At 30.3% G+C, this 20,486-nt stretch overlaps 4 protein-coding genes across 5 annotated transcripts in view; 2 read left to right on the top strand and 2 right to left on the bottom strand.

Moving 5' to 3' along the window:
• Positions 1–8,547, bottom strand: part of LOC148312812 (uncharacterized) — a 42,038-nt gene extending 33,491 nt beyond the window's left edge. Inside the window, exons 1-4 of the mRNA XM_088273424.1 lie at positions 8,454–8,547; positions 8,314–8,374; positions 8,026–8,224; positions 6,754–7,027 (exon numbers count right to left, since the gene is read on the bottom strand). Coding sequence (XP_088129550.1) covers positions 6,754–7,027; positions 8,026–8,224; positions 8,314–8,374; positions 8,454–8,493 — 574 coding nt within the window. The 5' untranslated portion in view covers positions 8,494–8,547. The remainder of the gene's footprint in view (positions 1–6,753; positions 7,028–8,025; positions 8,225–8,313; positions 8,375–8,453) is intronic.
• A 374-nt stretch (positions 8,548–8,921) lies between these two features.
• On the top strand, positions 8,922–13,822 carry geminin (geminin DNA replication inhibitor). The gene is made up of 5 exons (XM_088273253.1): positions 8,922–9,091; positions 9,170–9,291; positions 10,166–10,321; positions 11,832–11,958; positions 13,368–13,822. Exons 1-5 carry the CDS (start codon positions 9,020–9,022, stop codon positions 13,464–13,466), a joined length of 576 nt encoding a protein of 191 aa, XP_088129379.1. The 5' UTR covers positions 8,922–9,019; the 3' UTR covers positions 13,467–13,822.
• LOC148312810 (uncharacterized) lies at positions 13,812–17,811 on the bottom strand. Of its 2 annotated transcripts, none has more exons than XM_088273230.1 (4): positions 17,537–17,811; positions 17,122–17,407; positions 15,686–16,255; positions 13,812–15,097 (listed from the first exon to the last, which is right to left on the bottom strand). In XM_088273230.1, the coding sequence occupies exons 1-4, from the start codon at positions 17,542–17,544 to the stop codon at positions 14,792–14,794; spliced, it is 1,170 nt and encodes a 389-aa protein (XP_088129356.1). In that variant the 5' UTR covers positions 17,545–17,811; the 3' UTR covers positions 13,812–14,791. The 2 variants fall into 2 exon arrangements, with proteins under 2 accessions (XP_088129356.1, XP_088129365.1); XM_088273239.1 differs by having other exon boundaries at positions 14,894–15,097; positions 16,126–16,255; positions 17,537–17,671.
• Positions 17,812–18,141: 330 nt separating this feature from the next.
• LOC148312808 (putative ATP-dependent DNA helicase HFM1) overlaps positions 18,142–20,486 on the top strand; it is a 46,311-nt gene continuing 43,966 nt past the window's right edge. The window contains exons 1-7 of the mRNA XM_088273391.1: positions 18,142–18,268; positions 18,376–18,456; positions 18,573–18,698; positions 18,780–18,912; positions 19,317–19,416; positions 19,654–19,725; positions 20,184–20,404. Of these exons, the coding sequence (XP_088129517.1) occupies positions 18,142–18,268; positions 18,376–18,456; positions 18,573–18,698; positions 18,780–18,912; positions 19,317–19,416; positions 19,654–19,725; positions 20,184–20,404 (860 nt within the window). The remainder of the gene's footprint in view (positions 18,269–18,375; positions 18,457–18,572; positions 18,699–18,779; positions 18,913–19,316; positions 19,417–19,653; positions 19,726–20,183; positions 20,405–20,486) is intronic.

The raw sequence follows: 20,486 nt of genomic DNA, 5'->3' as shown, positions 1-20,486 counted from the left end.
AATACAAATCAATAAGTTTATCATCAAAAATTATTTACGAAATTCAAAGGAACCCTTTTTTTTAATTTATGAATATAATTTTTTTACCGTTTATTGATATATATATATCTTAACAGGCGCCGTGGCGTGGTTGGGTAGACACTCGAGTGCGAAACTGGTGTCGCGGGTTGCTAATTGCAAAATAAATTAAAAAAAGATTTGTTTTCAATTGGTCTGGGTGTTTGTAATGTATTTTTCACATTTACATTCCCTATATATATATATATATATATATATATATATATATATATATATATATATATATATATATATATATATATATATACATATAATATATATATATATATATATATATATATATATATATATATATATATATATATATATATATATATATATATATATATATATATTATATATATATATATATATATATATATATATATATATATATATATATATATATATATGTAAATAAAAAGTCGATTTATGATTATAATCAATATTTTACATTATTTTTTGACATCTCAAGAAAGGTGACGAAGAATATGGAAGCGTTTGATTTAGCTAGACTTCACTAGAGACATCTATGATGAGGGATGAGAGAAGCTTTTTATTAAGCAGAAACTCTTCCATTAGTATGTGAGGTCCGAATCCAGGATTATATTTACATACTTGAGAATCGCTAAAAAATATCCTTTTCATTTAAAAAAAAATAAAATAACTCCTAATTTGTAAAGTATTTGGACGCACTCATAATATTGTAAACTAATTGATATTATTTATTTTGTGATAGCTGTTTACCTTGTTAGGTACAAACAAATATCCACGCATAATACATATAAAAGAAAAAATCAAAAGATCAAAATTGTACACGAGTAAAATAGCACAGTTTACTACTCGTATTTCGTCAGTTGGCTTTGGTGAATTTTGAAATCCATTACGCCAGAAAAGATTGTTTCGAAGTAAAGCATAATATTACGTAATTTATTCCTTGGCAAACATATTATACGGAACCTCAGATATTCTTCAGTGTTTTTCTAAAATTACCCTGTGTTATAAGTTCATTTACTACCCCCCCGGGTATGTGCGGAAAAGAAAGCAGGGATGCTGTTTTACTTAAAGTAAATATTTGGTACATTAAGAGACCAACGCTCAGCATAACTAAGGAATGAATTATTTCAGAAAAAAATCCCTGCCTTTGATGAAAATATTTTAATAATGATCTGTTCGAAGTAAAGAAGTTTGGTCTACGTTCTTCATATTATGCATGTATGTAAATATGCATAATAATAAATAAGAAATACCGTACGTCGACTGAAACTGTTTTATCCACTTGCTATTGTATTAAGATCCTTAAGGCAAATTATTTTTTATGTTAAGATGATACTATGTTTTCGTTTAATATATATATATATATATATATATATATATATATATATATATATATATATATATATATATATATATATATATATATATATATATATATATATATATATATATATATATATATATATATATATATATATATATATATATATATATATATATATATATATATATATATATATATATATATATATATATATATATATATATATATATATATATATATATATATATATATATATATATACATGTATATATAAATATTTATACATATCATCCTCAAACAGGAAAAAATGACCAAGTGCATTTTTTACAAAAACGTTTTTTCATTGACTATTTGATATCTTACTAGCTTAATATTGACCTCAAAAAAATCCCAAAGCGATTTTAAAATTGGAAGTTTATTATATTGACTCGTTAAAATATTATATATAATAAAACATTGATGACAAGAGTGTAAAAACGGTTTAATGGCCCTCCAGAACATTTTACGTTTTGTTAGTTGGTCTGTTTTCTCCCGTACGACTACTATATATTTATATTTATTTGAACATATAAATACCCAAATATCAAATGAATAAGTACATACATATGTGAATCTCTTCACTATGAAAGGAGTTATATGTCAATAATTTTTCAAATTGATCTAGTAAAAGTTGATAAGTGGAGCTTCCTGGGCACATAATAGCAGCACTCAGGACGACGCATTCCAAATGAGAGGAGCTGTCCTCGTCTTAAGGAGGGGACAGTATTGTCATTATATTATTATGAAGATGAAGGGTATTATCCGCCTTGAAAGGGACCAGCAACCCTGTAATTCCTTCTGTACGCGCTATTAGGAAAATTATGGCTAAGTTAAAAATAATGACCTTTCTATCGGTTCAAATTTCTCTGGCGAGAATTTCCTACAATAATTTTTATACGTCTGTAGTGGATAGGTTCATAGAGATCGTAAAGAGAATACTATATTTTAAAATTATATCTGCATTTTCAATGTTTTCATTTATTCGTCGTCAAAAATATTTAAAGGTACCTACTAATCATACAATATGATATTTTTTTATATTACACTCATTTTAACTTCTATTGGAAAAAAATGTTAAAAGTTTGGTTCATTTGTTAAAATATATATATTTTTTTTATTTTTTGTTTTGTACTGACATTTCTTGGTAACTGCATCTTACGAGTACACGATAAAATAACAATTACAATATACAGTTTTTTTCTACATATATTTTATTTGACCGGTGACCGGGTTCGTCGTTATCGACATCTGATGATGTCAGTAACGACTAAACTTGATCACAGGTAATATAATAAATAAAAGTGGAAAAAACTATATGTTGTTATTTAATTATACATAATAATTTCAATAAAACAATACTTCTTCTTCGAAAATTTAGACCAAAAACGTCTCAAGTATTTGGTTTCACTAGGACTGGATACGTGAGAGATATTTTTTGTGATATTATTTATAGCCGTTAGCACATTCTGATTCAATGATCTGTCCGCCGTCTCTACATAATTAATGAGTTTCACTTAAAACGTGAAACTGATTGGACCAAAAGGAAAATTATTTAAAAAAGCTTAATCCTCCCAGAAATCTACGGGGATCATTTGGTCAAAGGAATAAAAAAAAACTTTGAATTCAATTTTACGATTTGTGAATGGGAATGTTATAACAGTTTTCATATTATATTTTACTGATGACCAGTGGTATGCACAGAGAATTAATTAGGGTACGATACTTCTAAGGTAAGCTGGATACTACTAACTAGGGTAGGCAGTAAAGGTAGGTAGTAAGGTAAGCTACGTACTACTTAGTATGGTTGCGTTTTTATATGTCACGCGGACAAGTTTGGATAGCTACTGCTTTTCTGCTTAACGGAATGCACGTCCCTGCTGATGACATATTTTTACATAATTTATTTTATAAATGCATCATCAAAGCGGTGATAGTCGTTTGAGATAAAACACCATCTGATAATGTGGTTGGTACATAAAACATATTTCTTAAGAACGTATAAATCCCCCTTTATTAGTTCCTACCAGCATAATTTAAACATGTCCGAATTACAAATCCAATCAATAATCCTTTATCGTTCGAGTAATCAAACGATTCGATTGACGCATTCCGGAAATTAACGCCCTGACCCAAGAAATTTGCCATAAATCTTCAAATAAACTAGATTCATTTTCATAATGTGAAATATTTGATATTTCGATAACTCGACCGTTTTAAATTATTTCAAGATATTATCGAATCGACTTCCCGCGACAATTCTACAGTTACGAGTGTAAAGTATGGACTAAACCAAAGAAAATAGCGTTTACAAGTAACTCATTTCCGCATCCTTTATTATAAATCTTTGATCAAATCATGATAAAGAATAATGAAAATGTTTTTTTAATAGCCAGATACAAGTAATGAACATGTCTCAAAATATTAATGGGAAATTATTAAGCTTTAATACCCAACCGATATGTTTTTTTTCTTAATTTTAATTAAACGTCAATTTTTAGGTCGACCCATATATTTACAATCCGAACTTTATAAATTCCTTAATAGTTTGGTGAATTTATAATCGGACAGCTTGACTAGGAGGTTAAAAGGTGACAAATGTTCTGATGTTTCACTGTCTAGTAGATTCGGTTTTTAAGCGTGAGTAGGTACTACGATACATATGTAAATATGTGTTTTGAATGTTTAACGCTGTTTAAAAAAGCCTATTTGATTTTTTTCACATTTTCTAAAAAATCTCACCACCATTTTTAACCATGACGACGAAAATACCATACAAATTTAAAAAATGAAAAATACTAAATAAATCTTAATAATAATATAACAATACAAATATCAGACTATAGTACTAGAATAAAACACTTTGTAACATATCGCTCACTCCTTTCAATAACGTCACATATCAAAAATCGACAATTTTCAGTTGTGCATGTTTTCAAAAATGTACTATATCCCAGCAAAAGTGTCATATTTTTAACTTAATATTTACCCGCTACAGGGCAAAAAGTGTCGTTCTTGCATTTTGAAGAAAATGTATTGTTTAATTATTTTTTTAAATTATACTACATATTTTTCAAATGGAGAAAAAACATTCAGGTTTTACTTAAAAAGATCTGTTGCTCAGTAAAAAGTAAGTGGCTTGATACTTATTTTTAATACATTTTATTATATTTTTAAACTTTCAAAACGATCTCATGAATAATCGAGTTTTTTTTATATTTAACGTTGTTGAAAGGAGTGAGTGATGTATTATATATTTACGTAGGAAAAAGAAAGGCTGAGGCATTGTCGATAAAAATTAATAATGGTGTGTTGAGATTGTTTGGACATGTAAATCGAATAAGTAAAGAAGAACACTAAAATAAATTTATGAGGTGAATGTAATTCGTAATAGAAGCAGAGGAAGAACGAAGAAAACTTGACATGATCAAATATTTCAAATACTTTAAAATGGTCAGGTCAGAAATCTGGGGGTGAAGAGATGAAAAGGATGCTTGAATATGGAAGAAACGAAGATTTTTGCAAAGACTGATTGGTATGGCGTAATGGTAAGTTGGTTTAATTAGTTTATATTACGTAATGTAATGGTCAGCATACTCGGCCACCGTTCTGGAGGTCCCAGGATAAGTGATTTTTTCACTGTAATATTTATTCAATATTACCCTGGACTGGTTCCTGAAGCGGAGGGCTGATCACCTTTCCTTCATGTGTAAACGATCAAGATAACACTGCGTTTATATGATAGCACCATTGGGGTGCAGCTAAGGGCTTTATTATGTTATTATTATATTACGTAGGAGGTTGGTCAAATTATTTAATAACTGCAAACAACCCGCTCACGAGAATGTTATTTTTTTTACATTTTTCTACTGGTGTGTTTGTATATCATTAATTAAAATTCTGTGACAAAATTCTGTGTTTATTTTTTGACTTGATTAACTCAAAAAAGAAGCTCTGTACCAACATTTTTCTTAGCAGTTAAATTATTATTTAACGTTGCTCACTGCCGAAGGCAGCATTTTAAATAGCGTATAATTAGTTCGCGTATAAAAATATTTAATTAACAATGAAATATTGTATGTTGTACTCAATTCGAACTAATGGCCTCAGCAAACAATTTAACATTATTTAATTCACTTAATTTGAGTGTGTCCAAATATTTGTTCCCAAACATAATGTATTTGGACACTCAAAATTTTGTGAATAAAAATAGCTGGTCAAAATACCAGCTACATAAAAAAATAATCTCGTTTTCAGGCGTTTCGCGTTTCCCAGTGACTAAAATATAATATAATCCGGGGTTCGGATCTTCCATACAAATAGAGGGTCCCTGCTTTATAAAGGTTTTCTCAATCCGACATAGATGGCTGCTGTGAACTCATACACATATACTGTGTCATGAGATTGATCAATGCATATCTAGGAGTTCCAACAATTTGAGTAGTGTGGTTGTCAATCATGGTTAGAATGGTGAATGTTGCACTTTGTAAATTGATCAATTACCCAGCCTATGAGAGGTCAAAAGCCCTGTAAATACACAGACTATCATATTCTTCTTAATCTTTGATTCACCCTTATTCAATTCCCGACCAATTCATGGTGCAAAAATATAATTCGATTTTCTCAATACATCGAACATTGACAGCCATCGAACAAAATGACAGATATCAACTGTCTGTAGAATGACAAGTCGCTGATGCGTTTGATATAATTAATTTATGTAAAATTTAGTCGCTAAGCCTGTTATAGGAATCGGGATATTTAAAATAAAGTAATAATTTAATTCGCCCAAATTTTAATGAAGATTGTAATAAGATAGGCGACTTCTGAAGGGAAGAAAATGAGATGTTTTGAGGGGTTTAGGAAAATGATAAAGAAATGCTTGTTGTTTATGTTCATAATGAATTGTAAATGAGAAATTCCGAAATACAAATAATACATAATAATACAGAATAGAACTATGAAAAATATATTTCATCTACCATACACCACTCATGTAAAGACATTTATTTGAGGACTAAAATAAACCTTTCTACATTCTCCCAACATATGAAATTACAAATACAATGCTTCAAATAATGTTTAAAACGACTCACAGTAACACCAAGCCGATTCACAAAAGAGAAATTCATCATCATAATACTTGAAAACATAATAAAATACATGTGGAGCCGATAAACGCAACTTTTTATTTTCTAATTTGAGTTTCAGTCGTGTTAATCTTAATCCCATATCCCAAAGTGAGTAACGGAAATTACTAATCGGGAATACTTTATATTTGAATTATGTATGCAATATGTTTTAAAAATAAATAAAAATATTAATAATATGGTGCTTACGTGCGTTTAGATTTTGTGTCCCCGCAGTGTTTTGGTCCAAGTAAGAGGGAGAGGAAGAGGAGGGCCTCTCGTCCTGATGACGACTGACCGTTGCCGAAGGACGACTGACCGTTGCCGAAGGTCGACTGACCGTTGCTGAAGGATGGCTGACCGTTGCCAAGGGACGACAGAACGTTGCCGTTGTCGTCTCACCACTTTTCACATTTTCCATGCGAGTGATTTTGCCCAAATCTGGGCCGTAATGCCTATGTGAACTTTGGGCTGGATTGCAATCCTGAGATTCAAAATAATTTTGTTAATAAACACATACGAACAATTTTTTCATCATTACGCATATGCAAGCTTTTGAAAAGGTAAAAATTCCCACAAGTTTTAGTTCCCCGCTTCCAGTACTAAATTCGTCAATAGGGAATGTAAAACTGCGGTAACAGGGGCAGCAAGTTTTTCTATTTTGAATCCTGCAGTCAAAACAACCAAGACGTCATGAGTTGTTTGTTTGTTGCAATGGATGATTCTCAAGGTGTGTTATTATTAGCAAATAAATTAATATGAAAAATCACAAGACTATCGGTAATATTTTTATTGAAATCTGTAAGGAAGTAAGGGAGATATTAAGGTTTCAACTTTGGATATTTTAATAAAATGAAAAACGGACACCGCTATACTTCATCAAATTTTACGTCATCGGGTGTGTTATGGGGCGTATCCCTTTATGTATGTGCTTTGAGGTGTAATATTATTAGTATAGATTCATTTATGTGACGTCATTCGTTACCAACTTACGAATATAACCTTTTTACGAAGGCGAATTTTGCAAAAGAACATAATGAATGAAAAAATGGTTTTTATCGGCTGTTATAAACACAAAACGAGTCTTACACAATCCTTAATGGGTTGAGTATTTTAAATTAAATATTCCTCCTGAGTGATAATACCCTTTTAAAAAATGTTACTTTACATATTTTAACAACAATAATTTCTTTCATAATAATTTCTTTACAAATTTTAACAACAATAATAGTGATTGTCAATTGTTATATCCATTAATTTGCCTGTAAATAGTAGATTTGTTTTAAATTTCAAAAAAAACAATTGAAGTTACCCATTGTGTGTGATCATAATCGTCCCTTTTCTAAAAAAGCATCGCCAACGACAAGAAACACTACCAAGTCGATTTTAGAAAAAAAATCAAAGCAAAGTAAAAGATTGTTTGTGTTTCATTTGTTAGGAACATATTTAGATATGAATATATTTATTTAGGTATATTAATACCTCTCTGGCTTCTCCATATCCCATCAGATAAGGAACAGCTTGACCCTCATAAAAAATATCGTTACATTCCTGAATATTTTGAATATCATTTGAGGGCATGTAGCGATATTGTTGATTCACAGGCGCCATGTTTTCATATATGTCGTGATATGGTTGATTTGTAAAACGTATGTTATCAATTCCATGAATGTTAGGAAACCTACAACGGATCGAAAATATTTAATATCGTAAATTATTATATGAAGTGTACAGGAAACATATGCCATTTTACGATTGTAATGAATTTACCTCACAGGGATCGGTCCAAACACACTTTGGTTAGGACCTCTCGGCATTTGCGGATATGGTACTGTAATAATAACAGATTTATTTAATTAATGTTACAAAATATAATGAAAAATATTTGATCAATGTTAATGCTTTAATACCTGCCCTCCCATCAATATTATTTCTGTAAAACCTTTCCATTTTAAAAGTTCGTTAAAAGTTTAAATTTCCCAAAGTTTGAAGTTTGAAATTCAGCCGCCGAACACGGGTGAAAAAGTGGCAGCCAATATAAGAATAAAATCATTTGAGTGTTGGTCGCTATGATTATCAATAAAGGTAGGAACTCTCGGGTTTATTAAAAAAATCGTAAATTTATGCTTTATTTATCCATCTTCATAATAAAGTGATTATTTATTTATTCTGAATTCCATTATATCTTTGCGTATTATTTTCAGATAGTCAAACATAACAATTTGGTTTTTGTACATACTTTTAGAAAAATTTAATCCAAATCAAGAATAAACCTAATCATTTAGTATGCCTCCCTTTTTATTGGATAATGTCTTTTTATAGAGTGGTATCCCTAAGTTTGCAGGAATACCAACATATGAACGCAGGGTCCCTTTTTTAGAGCGGGAAAGCGGCTAAAGCGTTGGCAGCTGTCAAAGTGCTGAGGTTTGTTATGGTATTATAAAGTTATTGTTCCGGTGTCTTTTTCGTAAATAACATGTCGAAAGACAAAATTCAAACCGAAGCTTCCAAAAAAACTATCGTTCGTTCAAATTCTACCGACCATCAGGTAAATATTATATTACGATTATGTATATGCCTTATTGTATTATTTATATTATGTGTAAATTCACGATTGATATTTTAGGAGAACATGCAAACCGCACGTAAAAGTCTGATGACGTTACAACGTGTGGCGACAGATAAAGAAAACTTAACTGGACGAATGGCTAAATCTGTCGGCAAAGATGCAATTAAGGAAGTAAAAATGTGAGTACGTTTGAATTCAAATCATGTGTGTAACATGATTTACCACATTCTATACTATACCATAATTTATCTCAATATAGTGATGCTCTCAATTTCGAAAGAGATTTGGCAAAACAGGTTTGTGCAGTTTAAAAAATATAAAGTAAACCAATCGTTCCAATACGAGTTGAACTGATTAAATGAATCGCGACACTACTTTAATCCAAAGGTTTCGAAAATGTGAATTTGATCACTTGCATGGATAGAGAATTTTAACCCGGGAATATTGGATTCAATATACTCTACATCATAAATGAATATTTTTAGGTTCTCTTCATATTAAAGGTGGAGACTCACCTGAGCATTTCGTCGTAACGTAACACGTTACGATACGAGCATTCAGGCAGTCAGTACAGCGAGCCGAGCGCTCCATCCATAGTTTGGGATGCTCGGTGATGCTCGCTGCGAGCGAAGTTACGACGAAATGCTCCGGTCAGTCTCCACCCTAACAAAAATGAGTCATACACAAACTGCGCCTAATTTTTTTTTTGTTATATTTATAAATGCATTTTGCAGTTTTAAAAAAACATGTGTATTTGTAATATTTTACAACATCCTGGTTAAAGTAATGCTGGCAAACTGAGGGTCCACTGTACTCTTCTCTTAGTAAAGCAATGTATGTTGTTGTAGAAGAACCTATGGGAGAGTATTTACCAGACAGTATGCGAGAAGTAGTGTATTTACATTACTAACCAGTATACCAATTACCACTATCAGACAACACAACATTTATAGCTATTTGAAAACTGCTCACTTCCTACAGATCTTGAGCTTTGCACTCACATAGTCACTTATATGCACAACTCTTAGATGCACTAAATTTTATTATTTGTAGTGAAATCAAGGACAGTGTCAGTTTAAAAAGGAAGAAGTTGCATAATAAGGAAAAGAGCATCCAGACCGGAGTTGATAATAAAATCAGCATTGAAGACTTGACCAGTGACGCTGGTCCATCCGAAAACTATTGGCAAGTCCTGGCTGAGAAAAGGGGGTAAGATCATATCTAGTCTTATAAGTACAGTGAAACCTCTGTCTATCGTTCCTCGAATAATCGTTTTCCCGGATGTGTCGTATATTTCTTCTATCCCTACTTAATTTCATACTAAACTTAACCGCATCGATCGTTTCTCTATCACCATTTACCGCATTTATCGTTCGAATTAAGCTGCATATTTGATACATTTTGTCTGTTTTTTTACATTATTTCCAATTTTCTTACAATCAACGGCAACGTATGGGATAGAAACTATCGAAAGCTTGTGTAACCGATAGCAGGAGAGGTCGATATTGATGAAAAGAAGCCGCTGCCTGTACCTGCATTTCCAGAAGCGTGCACACTCTTTGAAAGAAAACTTTCTACAACGCACATTCAATAACCGATTCTGAAAAAAATACTATTTGCAAAGCCGAAAATATACTATTGACTTACGAAAATAAAATAGTTTCTATTCAGTAAATTCTATTCAGGTTTGTATTTTTTTTAAATAAATACATTTGCGTCTGAAACATGTATTCTTCTGAGAGTTTTAGCCTACGAATGGTTATGCAGATTGAGAGGACGGTATCTTTACTCGGTCGTATCTATTTGCGTATTGACCTCTTAATTCCGCATTCATTGTTTTCCCGCATTCATAGTTTATTTTAATAGGTCCCTTTAAAAACTATAGATAGAGGTTTCACTGTACTTATTACAAATTCAGTCACTGAGATACTGAAAGTCCTTGGCTGCCAAGCGTATCGGTTTTTTATAATTTTCAATTTTAAAAAGGGCTCTTTTCTATCTCTCGGATTCTATTTTTTGCTGTTGAAAAAGTAGCATTTTTTATCTATATATCCTACTTAGTAGATCTTCTTGGGACAGATTTTAAAATTTCTCTAATTACTCACCATTAAATTTATGGACATCACTTTCTGTAATAACTTTTCACATACATGACCACTAACTAATTAACAAATGTTTAAATATGTAATATACTAGAAATAGTGGATTATGCGAAAGTTAAATATTATAAACAATAGAATTCAATTTTAAAAAGGTTACATTGTTGCTTTTTGAGACTCTTCTACCAGCATGTATTACTTTTTCATACATCCTTATTCTCATTCTAGTCGGGAGTCAGTGAATGGCTCATAAGGTCAATATCTATTACGGATCTTTGATATATACAACTTTGATATAGGCAAGGTATTCTGTTTATTTATTTTCATCATTGGCCGCAGAATACTACCCTGAGACAGAAATATTGATTTTTTGGTTTCTTATTTTATATTTTGACTACTTGTCTCATGCATAAGAATGAAAAGTATATGTTGGGTTATACACAGTGTCAAACGCTGTAAAAGGGTCTAAGAAGATACCGATACATTTAGCGCCTTCATGAAAATGATTTATTTATGAACTTAATGATATTGCATCTGTTGTATCTGTTTCAAAGTATATATAATACATACATACACGTGTGTGAAGGCTTATTAATAATATCAATTCATATGTATTTCAGTGTGGCACTTGCTGAAGCTCTGCAAGAGAATAAAGAACTTTATGAGAAAATTGAAAAGCTGGAAGAGGAGAATATTCTCTGCAAACAGATGTTGGAAGAAACTAAGAGCATGGTTGAAGTCTTGACGGTAATTTATTTCATTGTGTTAACAGTTATAATCATAATAATAATTTGGATAATTTGTACAGCGTCATTTTCGTAAAATACTACCTCAAGGGCGCTTATAAAGACATAGATAATAATAATAGAATGATAATGATAAACAAAACATAAATGGATTAAAACGTCATCAACGCCTTTCTCTTGATCCCATGAGCTGGAGAATGGCAAAGGTGTTAGACAGGATGCCTTCCTGAGCGATGGTCGTCACGCTGAAGGGCAGCATGTTGAACTCCTCGTCATTGTGGATGGCCAACTTCCAGACTAGCACCGTTCAAACGGGACTTCACTTTGATCCTGTTTTGCCGCCCTTCCGTGATCCGACATGATGGTTTTGTCTCTGAGGTTTCCGCTTACACTTTCATACGAATGGGAGCGGGTGTAATTGAGGTTTTCAAGGTTGTAGTTCGATTTCATAAAATATAATCGTTTAAGCACGTGTTCTAGGATCGTTATTGTCTTTGCACATTTTTATTGCATTCATTTATTCCTGAGAAGCTAGGGGTTTCGGATGAATACACTATGGTCGTAACGTACCCTTAAGGGACGAACACAAAGCACTTTTTAACGCCCCATTGCCACATGTGTTCATTCGGCACAGATTCTTAGAAATACACTACACCGTTTAGGACCGCATTGCAATATTGAACAACGCAATGATATTATTGATGCACTTTCATCAGTTAACAGCTAACCTTTGTAAAATTATAACTTTTAACCATTTCAAGTTAACACCAATCACAATATTTATAGATGAGCAAAAAATTGTAGACTTGAGATGTAAATGTCTGGAGAAAATTAAATAAACGATGGAGCGTGGTTCACTCAGCAGCCGCGTCGGGCGCTTGAGGAACCAAAGTAGTCATAAAGCCATAGCCATGTTTATCGTAAGCATAGAAAATAAATGTATGTTACTTGTAACAAAATAATTAAAAAATAATGTACATAAAATTAAGTTTAAGTAGCTCATCTACGTAGTACATAAATCAGTAAAAATATTAATAAAACTTATCTATGTAGGTACCGTATAATGGGGCTACTCGAACTTTGATGTGTTACTTGAACCCAGTACAAAAAAAAAATTTAGATCTGTATTTGGTCTACAATAATGAACGTATCGACATGATTCATTGTTTCCCTGACAGGTGACACTTATTGTCACGATACGTTCATTATTGTAGACCAAATACAGATTTAAATCTCTTTTTTGTACTGGGCTCAAGTAACACATCAAAGTTCAAGTAGCCCCCCCATTCTACGGTAATATGATTCGTTCAACGTTCATCATTTTCGAATTCGAGGTTTGAAGTAATTTTTTATAAATTTATATTTTTCATCAAATGGCATTGCTTTCGTTAAAATTTCTTATATTTCCAGGAAATGATTGGTGACACAGAAGAATCTGGAATCGATATGAGAGAAGCCAGCACTTTGAGTGTCACCGATGAAGCAGCAGATACAACCAACGACTCATAAGACTTTCATTCTAGTTATTTTAGCTTCAAGTAATTATGTTCAATTTAAACATTTGAAGGCCGTCATTGGACTGCAATATACCTTAGATCTTAAAACTATAATTTTCAATTACTTACTTACAAATATTTCTTTCAATTTGTGATTATTTTTTGTTATTTTTAATGAGCTTATAAGGAAAAGTTAATAATTGTTTTGTTTTTTTCACTAATTCATAATGTTTCTTTACTAAATATTAACAATAACAACAAAAAAACTATAGTATTGTATGCCAACTACAATCCTCAGTAAAACCAAAGGACTGATCATTATATTTTTATTACTAGTTTTGAAATAAAAGAAAATTAATTCATAAAAAATTGTTTGTTTTATTTTAATTTTACAAAATAAAATCTGTAAATTATACAATTATTAAGGTTTATGAGATTCATGAAATTATTCAATTCATAATTACGAAATTATTGGTATTGTTTGACAACGACACTAATCTCGTAAGGTAAAACACTTTTTTTTACTTAAATAAAATCAAGAGTAAAGCGAAACATTTCTTTTAGAAGCCAAGACTTAATGCGACACTGGTAATGTTAAACTTGAATTTTCAAGGGGATTTTTCTTTTAACATAAGAAGAAAAGGATATTGGAAAAACGGAAACTTGCAACTTATAAGTGTGAGGATCACCGAATATTCGCACACAGTAAATGTGCCATCGACGAGATATGAAATTGGTGACTGTAAATTGACATTGCATCGCACGCCGTTCATTAGTTTCTTGGAGGGCAAAAGATTGACAATACCTATAATGTCCTATCCTTAAGGAAAAATAACTTTCAGACTATACATACAGTGGTATTTTTTACAATCTTTAAAATATACAGTAATGGAAAAGTCCATTAAAAAATATTTCCATAAAAAGTTACATTGCGTAATATGTAATTATAAGCAAGAGCATTAACCCCAGATAACTAAACTATATCTGTAGATACAATGCCATTTATGGATCGCACAATATTGACATATGTAGTAGCTGTGCGGAATAGTGACTTATTGTTAAATGTCTCTTACATTCATTCCTAATAAACCGAACTTAAACGCCATGTAACCGGTTCCTATATTTAATAAATACTTTAAATAAGTTTCACGTTTTTAATTGCGTAGTCTGCCAGACAAATGTTTAGTTATCAAGGGTTAAAAGTGAATACAGATAACACATCTGTGTAAAAATAGAAATTCTAGATTCTGACTAAAGAATTACAAATGTACAATATAAAAAAGAGCACCACATTAATTAAGTCTAATGCTTATATAATACATTATGTTTATATTATTATTATTTTTTACTATTCAAAAAAAGCGCAGATAGAAGTTTCTCTAGCTCACTTTCCCAAGTCCACACAGATAACAAAGGGTACATACACAATTGATTTAAAACTTTCTTATTTGTGTTTTGCGCCAATACTGCTCTAATTTTCATGTTCATGCAACCAGTTCCGTTTATGTAATGTGTAGACATCAAAGTATAAATAAATCTGACATGTTTGCAGTCAACATTTTCCAGGCTACTCCCAAATGCATTAGAAGGAGATTTGATGACATCAATATACTTTTCGGTAATAATTGGAATTACATAATTTACCTGAAAAAAATTGTAACATTAATATGTATTCTTTAAAAAAGTGATTGAATGCTTTTCTATTTGTTTATATTTTATCATTAATTTGTCAGGTAGGAGTGCAAATTTTTCCATTTACTTATACTGATGCTGTAACTCAATCTCATATCTGCAAAATATAAATTTTTAAGGGGATAAAATAACGTTTTGAATATTGAAAGCATTAACTTTGTGGATCATATTGATATATGTATTATTATTTCGAGAAATAAAAATACTTTGTGTTTTGATCCACTCACATTTTTATTAACCAACTAGTTTCGGCAACAACCTGTTGCCCTCTTCAGGGTTTAATTTATGACTATCACCTTAATATATGATTATTTCTCGAAATAATATATGGATAAAATAACTTTTAATTTTTTTTTCAGGCAATAAAATATGCACTTTAAATTGTAGATTTTAAAAATCTACATGAAATTACATACTTAAATAAAACTAGAATTTTTAAATGCATATGGGAAGATTTAAAGCATGGTTGATATAGGAAATAGATACACTCACAATTGACGAAATGTTATATTTTATCTAAATGAGTGCATTATATTTTACCTCTTCAAAATAATTTCTAATATATTGTTCAGGGTTTGTTAAAACTTTTGACTTTATATTTTCCAAACAGATCACATTTATCTTTGATGTACCATTATCAAAGTTACTAATTTTATTGTATATATCCTGTGCAATGCTTATCGCATCTTCTGAGTATGTTAACAATACAGACGGTCCACTTCCCAACTCTGTCACCTCTTGAATGTCATTTTTCTGAAAACGATTTTCTTCATTGGGAGGCTCATCATCCTTACTTCTTTCATTGACTGTTTTTTTTCTGTTCCATTGAAGAACTTCAGGTACATCATTTATCACAAATCTTGGTTTTATAATATCCAATTCCCTTTCTTTAGAAGTATTTGAATAATATCCTTGATCTTGCTCTTGTTTATTTTTATAAGAAAGTTCTTGTATCAGCTTGTTCAAGGGTTCAAAAATACCTTCAATTGCATCCGATCTTCCTAGAGTCAATAGAGCTTTAAGAACTTTTCCAAATGTAGCATCATCACTCTGGGTAAAAACTCGGAGTACCATATCTGTAGGACAACTTCTTTTGCTATTGTCAATGTACTAAAATGAAAGAAAAAATATCTAGGTACAACATTTATAGTACAAACACACCTTACTACTATGGAGAGTTAATATACACACCAATGCAGTATTAAAAATATTATTTCCCAATTTCCAAATCCACAAACCTCATTATGAGTAATTTTTAGAAGACAGAAAAACACTACTACAATTTAGAAGCACTAATACACTAAGACAAAAAAAACAAAATTTTGAAAAGGCTACTATTATTTAACCCATAATATGTTTTTGTACTCTACGTCATAAATATAAGTTTGTAGATTATTTTAGAATTTGTCCCATATTGTATACACTAAGACCTCACTTTGCGTCGTAGATACATTCCAAAATATCATGACGCAAATTGAAATTTACAAAACGGGAAATTACCCTTTAGAAAATTTAAAAATGATTTTCTGAATAGAATAACAACTTAAAATGAGTCTTAATTCAGTAACGATGCAACTTTGAAAAAATGCAAAGTAAAACAACGCAAAGGAGTGTACATTATTAGATTAAAATATCAATGTTTATCTGCCTTCTGAAAAGTAATATAATTAATACAATATTGTCAAATATATTTTACATATTTTTTTAAAATAAAATCTCCCAATAGATTTGTCTAAATAGGGTGTACAACTGAAGATAAAGGGTTTTTCATATGCGTGAAATTAAATTATGTACTGCCAGATACTCTTGGTAGAGAGTTAAATAAAAATAAATACTAACCAAACACAACCTATATGCACAACATCACATAGTTTCAGTTATCTGTTGACCAGAGGTCTCAATATAAGACATATAACTAACTGAAATCATTTAGACTATATCCCAACAAGTAAAGATTTACTTTTCCAGTTACTTACATATATTTCTTCTGCAATTAGTCCCAACTGACAACCTAATTCCTTCCAACCAGGAGTTTGGCCTTCTTGTCGTGTTGCGCCGATCCTTCTCACCAACATAACATATATTTCGGAGCACAGCTGCGATATTGGATCAGTTTCTACATTATCCCGATAGAAAATGTAGCTAGCATGTATTCGATCACTTTTCTCACAAAGAGTAAGGAACTCATGATCTCTTAATCTTTTTCTTTCGTAAATAATTTCTGCCACAATCTTCATAGCATCTTCATCGATAATATTTGTACTGTAAATATAAAAAAGTAGATATAAAAAAAAACACCTATTGGAATCTAACAGGTGTGAGTCGAATATTAAACAACAACAAAAACCTTTAAAAAATTATAATCTGAGTTACCGTTGGCATTTCACTCACCTGTCCATTGTGGGAATACTATCTCAATAAAGGAAAACAACCCACATCTTTTGTCTTGATTTGATGAATTTATTTTTATGTAGTTAATACAACTATATTTATAAATTAAATTTTTAACATAACGTTAAAGTGAAGAATATTAAAGTTTTTACAAAACAAACTTTTAAAATTCCAAACTTTCTAAAAAATTTAAAATATGTTAGACTAGAATAACTCTAACTGGATGAAACCAACAAAATAAACTTTGAAGGCCATAAGAACTGTCAGATGTCATTAATTTTCTTTTTTTCCTTATCCATAAATGGCCGATAAAACGTGTGTTTGATACCTACCTATGATTTTGGAACCAACTTTTTTTTATATGGCAATACTTTAACGTATTATAATGGCAATCATATATTCGCATTTAAATTTAAATTTTTGAATTTGACGTTCTTTATTTTCGCGAGACGAATTAAAAAAAGTTTTTCTAAAATTGAATAAGGAAATATATTAATCAATTTAGAACACCTCAATAAAAATTAAGATTTTCGTGTTTTTTATATTGTTATAATAAAACAACAGGATATATCCTTTCAACTTTTTAGAAAAACAACAAACTTAAAATGAGTATCCAGTCAGAACCGATGTCATTAGATGAAATAGAGGATTCCCAAATTGATACTGAAGTTATTTCCACAGCTGTAAATAATTCTCGAATTTTAGGAGATTTGAGATCCATCGATGAAATTTGTATCCTTTTCTGTTAATTTAGTCAAATTAAAAACCCATAATAACATTAAAATCTCATTTTTTCAAATGTTGCAAATTATATTTTCTTCCATCATAAAAGTATTCAGATCCAAAATATCGTCACATTTTCCAGTATCCATTTTTTAATAAAATTCAATCTAAAGTGCTAGATGATGTACTATACACAGGTAGAGTAATACTTATCAAATCAAATAGATAAATTATTGTATTTTTAATTAAAATTTTAAAAAATATATTTCTATCGGAAACGAAATAAAATGCGCATGTACTGTTCTCTTTTAAGATAAATCTATTGTTGTCTCGGCTCCAACTGGTTCTGGTAAAACTGTTATCTTGGAACTAGCAATTGTTCATTTACTAAAAAAGATAAATGATTTAAAATATAAAGGGGACTTTAAAATTGTTTACAGTAAGTATAAAATGTCTTATCCCACATTTGACACTTGTTTTGTTTATTTGTATTTTGTTAATTTTTATAATATGTTAATAGTGGCTCCAGTTAAAGCATTATGTACTGAACGACTACAAGATTGGTATGGAAAATTTTCCCATTTGGGTTTGCCTTGTATAGAAGTTACAGGTGATACAAACTCACTGGACTTTAACCATCTAAAGTTTTATAAGTAAGTTTTTTTGTTTTGTTTGCTCCGAGAAAGATTACAATGAAATGCAAAATATTTTAAGGTGCTTTTTTATCTGCACCTAGTTTTAAATTAAAAACATAATGAAATACATACTAAAAATTATTGATTTGTGGCTTACAAGAATCAATATAAGTGTGAGATATGAGATATCTCCCACTGAAGCTACATTAATTTTTTAACAAATAAAAATAATTTTAAAAAAAGTATCACGCATCTTATTTCATCTAATATGAATATTTTTTCCAAATCAGCCAGCCATTTTTTAATGATATTGAAATATTCATTAACTTTAAGAATTATCTTTAATCAATTATTATCTTTTGTTATGGAAATGATAATATGTTCCTTTTTATATTACATTACTTTATGATAATCTTTTTCAGAATTATCATGACAACTCCAGAAAAATGGGACTCTTTAACAAGACGTTGGAAAGATCATAAACGTATAGTTCAAATGGTTAAATTATTTATAATCGATGAGGTAAAATTTACCCATGATGTTTTTTCAATTTACTTATTTGTTATACTTACATAAAAATAAATATGAAAATATTTGATTTCCGTGGATCGATTAATGAACCAAAACTTAATTTGCGATGCATATGTATTATATCCATATACCCATCATAATAACTCCTTTTGCGAAGTAAAAGTAACATGTGCTAAAAAATTTCAACACTTAAAATATTATATTTAAAGATTATTTTATTATTTTTAGGTTCATCTTTTGAATGAGGATATTCGTGGACCAGTTCTTGAAGCTGTTGTTAGTAGAATGAAAACTATTCAGGTATTAAATACTTGTTCATTTATTTTTTACATTAGCTTGAGGCTAAATATATTACATGGAAGAGAGAGGCATTTATGCATCCACATGATAATAAAATAAACATGGATGATTACTAAAATATATATTTTTTTAATAAGACGAATGTGTGGCAAAACGTTGTATGATAGATGTTCAAATGGTGATATAAGAAGCTAATCCAAGGCTGAGATAAGCATTATCAATAAAATTAAGAAAGGTGTGTTGAGATGGTTTGGGCATGTGTATCGAATGAGTGAATAAATGATAGTTAAACAAATTTATGAGGCGAATGTGGTTGGTAATAGAAGCAGAGGAAACTTTTGTCTATTTTATGCAACAATTACTCAGTTATCTGAAAATAATGAATATAGGATGAATAATTTCTTGCTATACAAACGATTCTGTATGTATAAATATGTAATAATATTTAATATCTTTAGGCTTCAATATCGCTTTCTCAATGCGCAAAAAAACGGATGAAGTACTTAAACACCGACAACAGAGGTGATCAAATTTTAGAAGAGTTGATGGAAATAGAAGATGGTGATCCAGAACAACTTCCTGTCGATATTCGGTTCATTGCGGTTTCCGCTACCATACCAAATGCGGAAGATATTGCCGAATGGCTTGGGACTAAGGATAAGCCAGCGGCATGCTATAAGTACTTTGAAACCTGTTTTATATACAATTAAGAATTTTTGTTGTGAAGATGTGAAGAATAATATACAATGTTACACTTACAC

The sequence above is a fragment of the Brachycentrus maculatus genome, unplaced genomic scaffold (assembly GCF_059751285.1).
Source record: "Brachycentrus maculatus isolate JH-2025_06_01 unplaced genomic scaffold, ASM5975128v1 h1tg000032l, whole genome shotgun sequence".
Lineage (NCBI taxonomy): Eukaryota > Metazoa > Arthropoda > Insecta > Trichoptera > Brachycentridae > Brachycentrus > Brachycentrus maculatus.
Note: the sequence above shows the minus strand (reverse complement) of the source record. Positions and strands in the feature narration are given on the sequence as shown.

Bases quoted from the DNA above. Each gene is read 5' to 3' on its own strand.
- geminin (XM_088273253.1), top strand. From the start codon at position 9,020: ATGTCGAAAGACAAAATTCAAACCGAAGCTTCCAAAAAAACTATCGTT. The intron at 9,092-9,169 runs GTAAATATTATA...TTGATATTTTAG, and splicing joins CAAATTCTACCGACCATCAG to GAGAACATGCAAACCGCACG. The intron at 10,322-11,831 runs GTAAGATCATAT...TATGTATTTCAG, and splicing joins GTCCTGGCTGAGAAAAGGGG to TGTGGCACTTGCTGAAGCTC.
- LOC148312810 (XM_088273230.1), bottom strand. The intron at 16,256-17,121 runs GTAAGTAACTGG...CTTTCATTTTAG, and splicing joins TAATTGCAGAAGAAATATAT to TACATTGACAATAGCAAAAG. The intron at 15,098-15,685 runs GTAAAATATAAT...AATTTTTTTCAG, and splicing joins TTAGAAATTATTTTGAAGAG to GTAAATTATGTAATTCCAAT.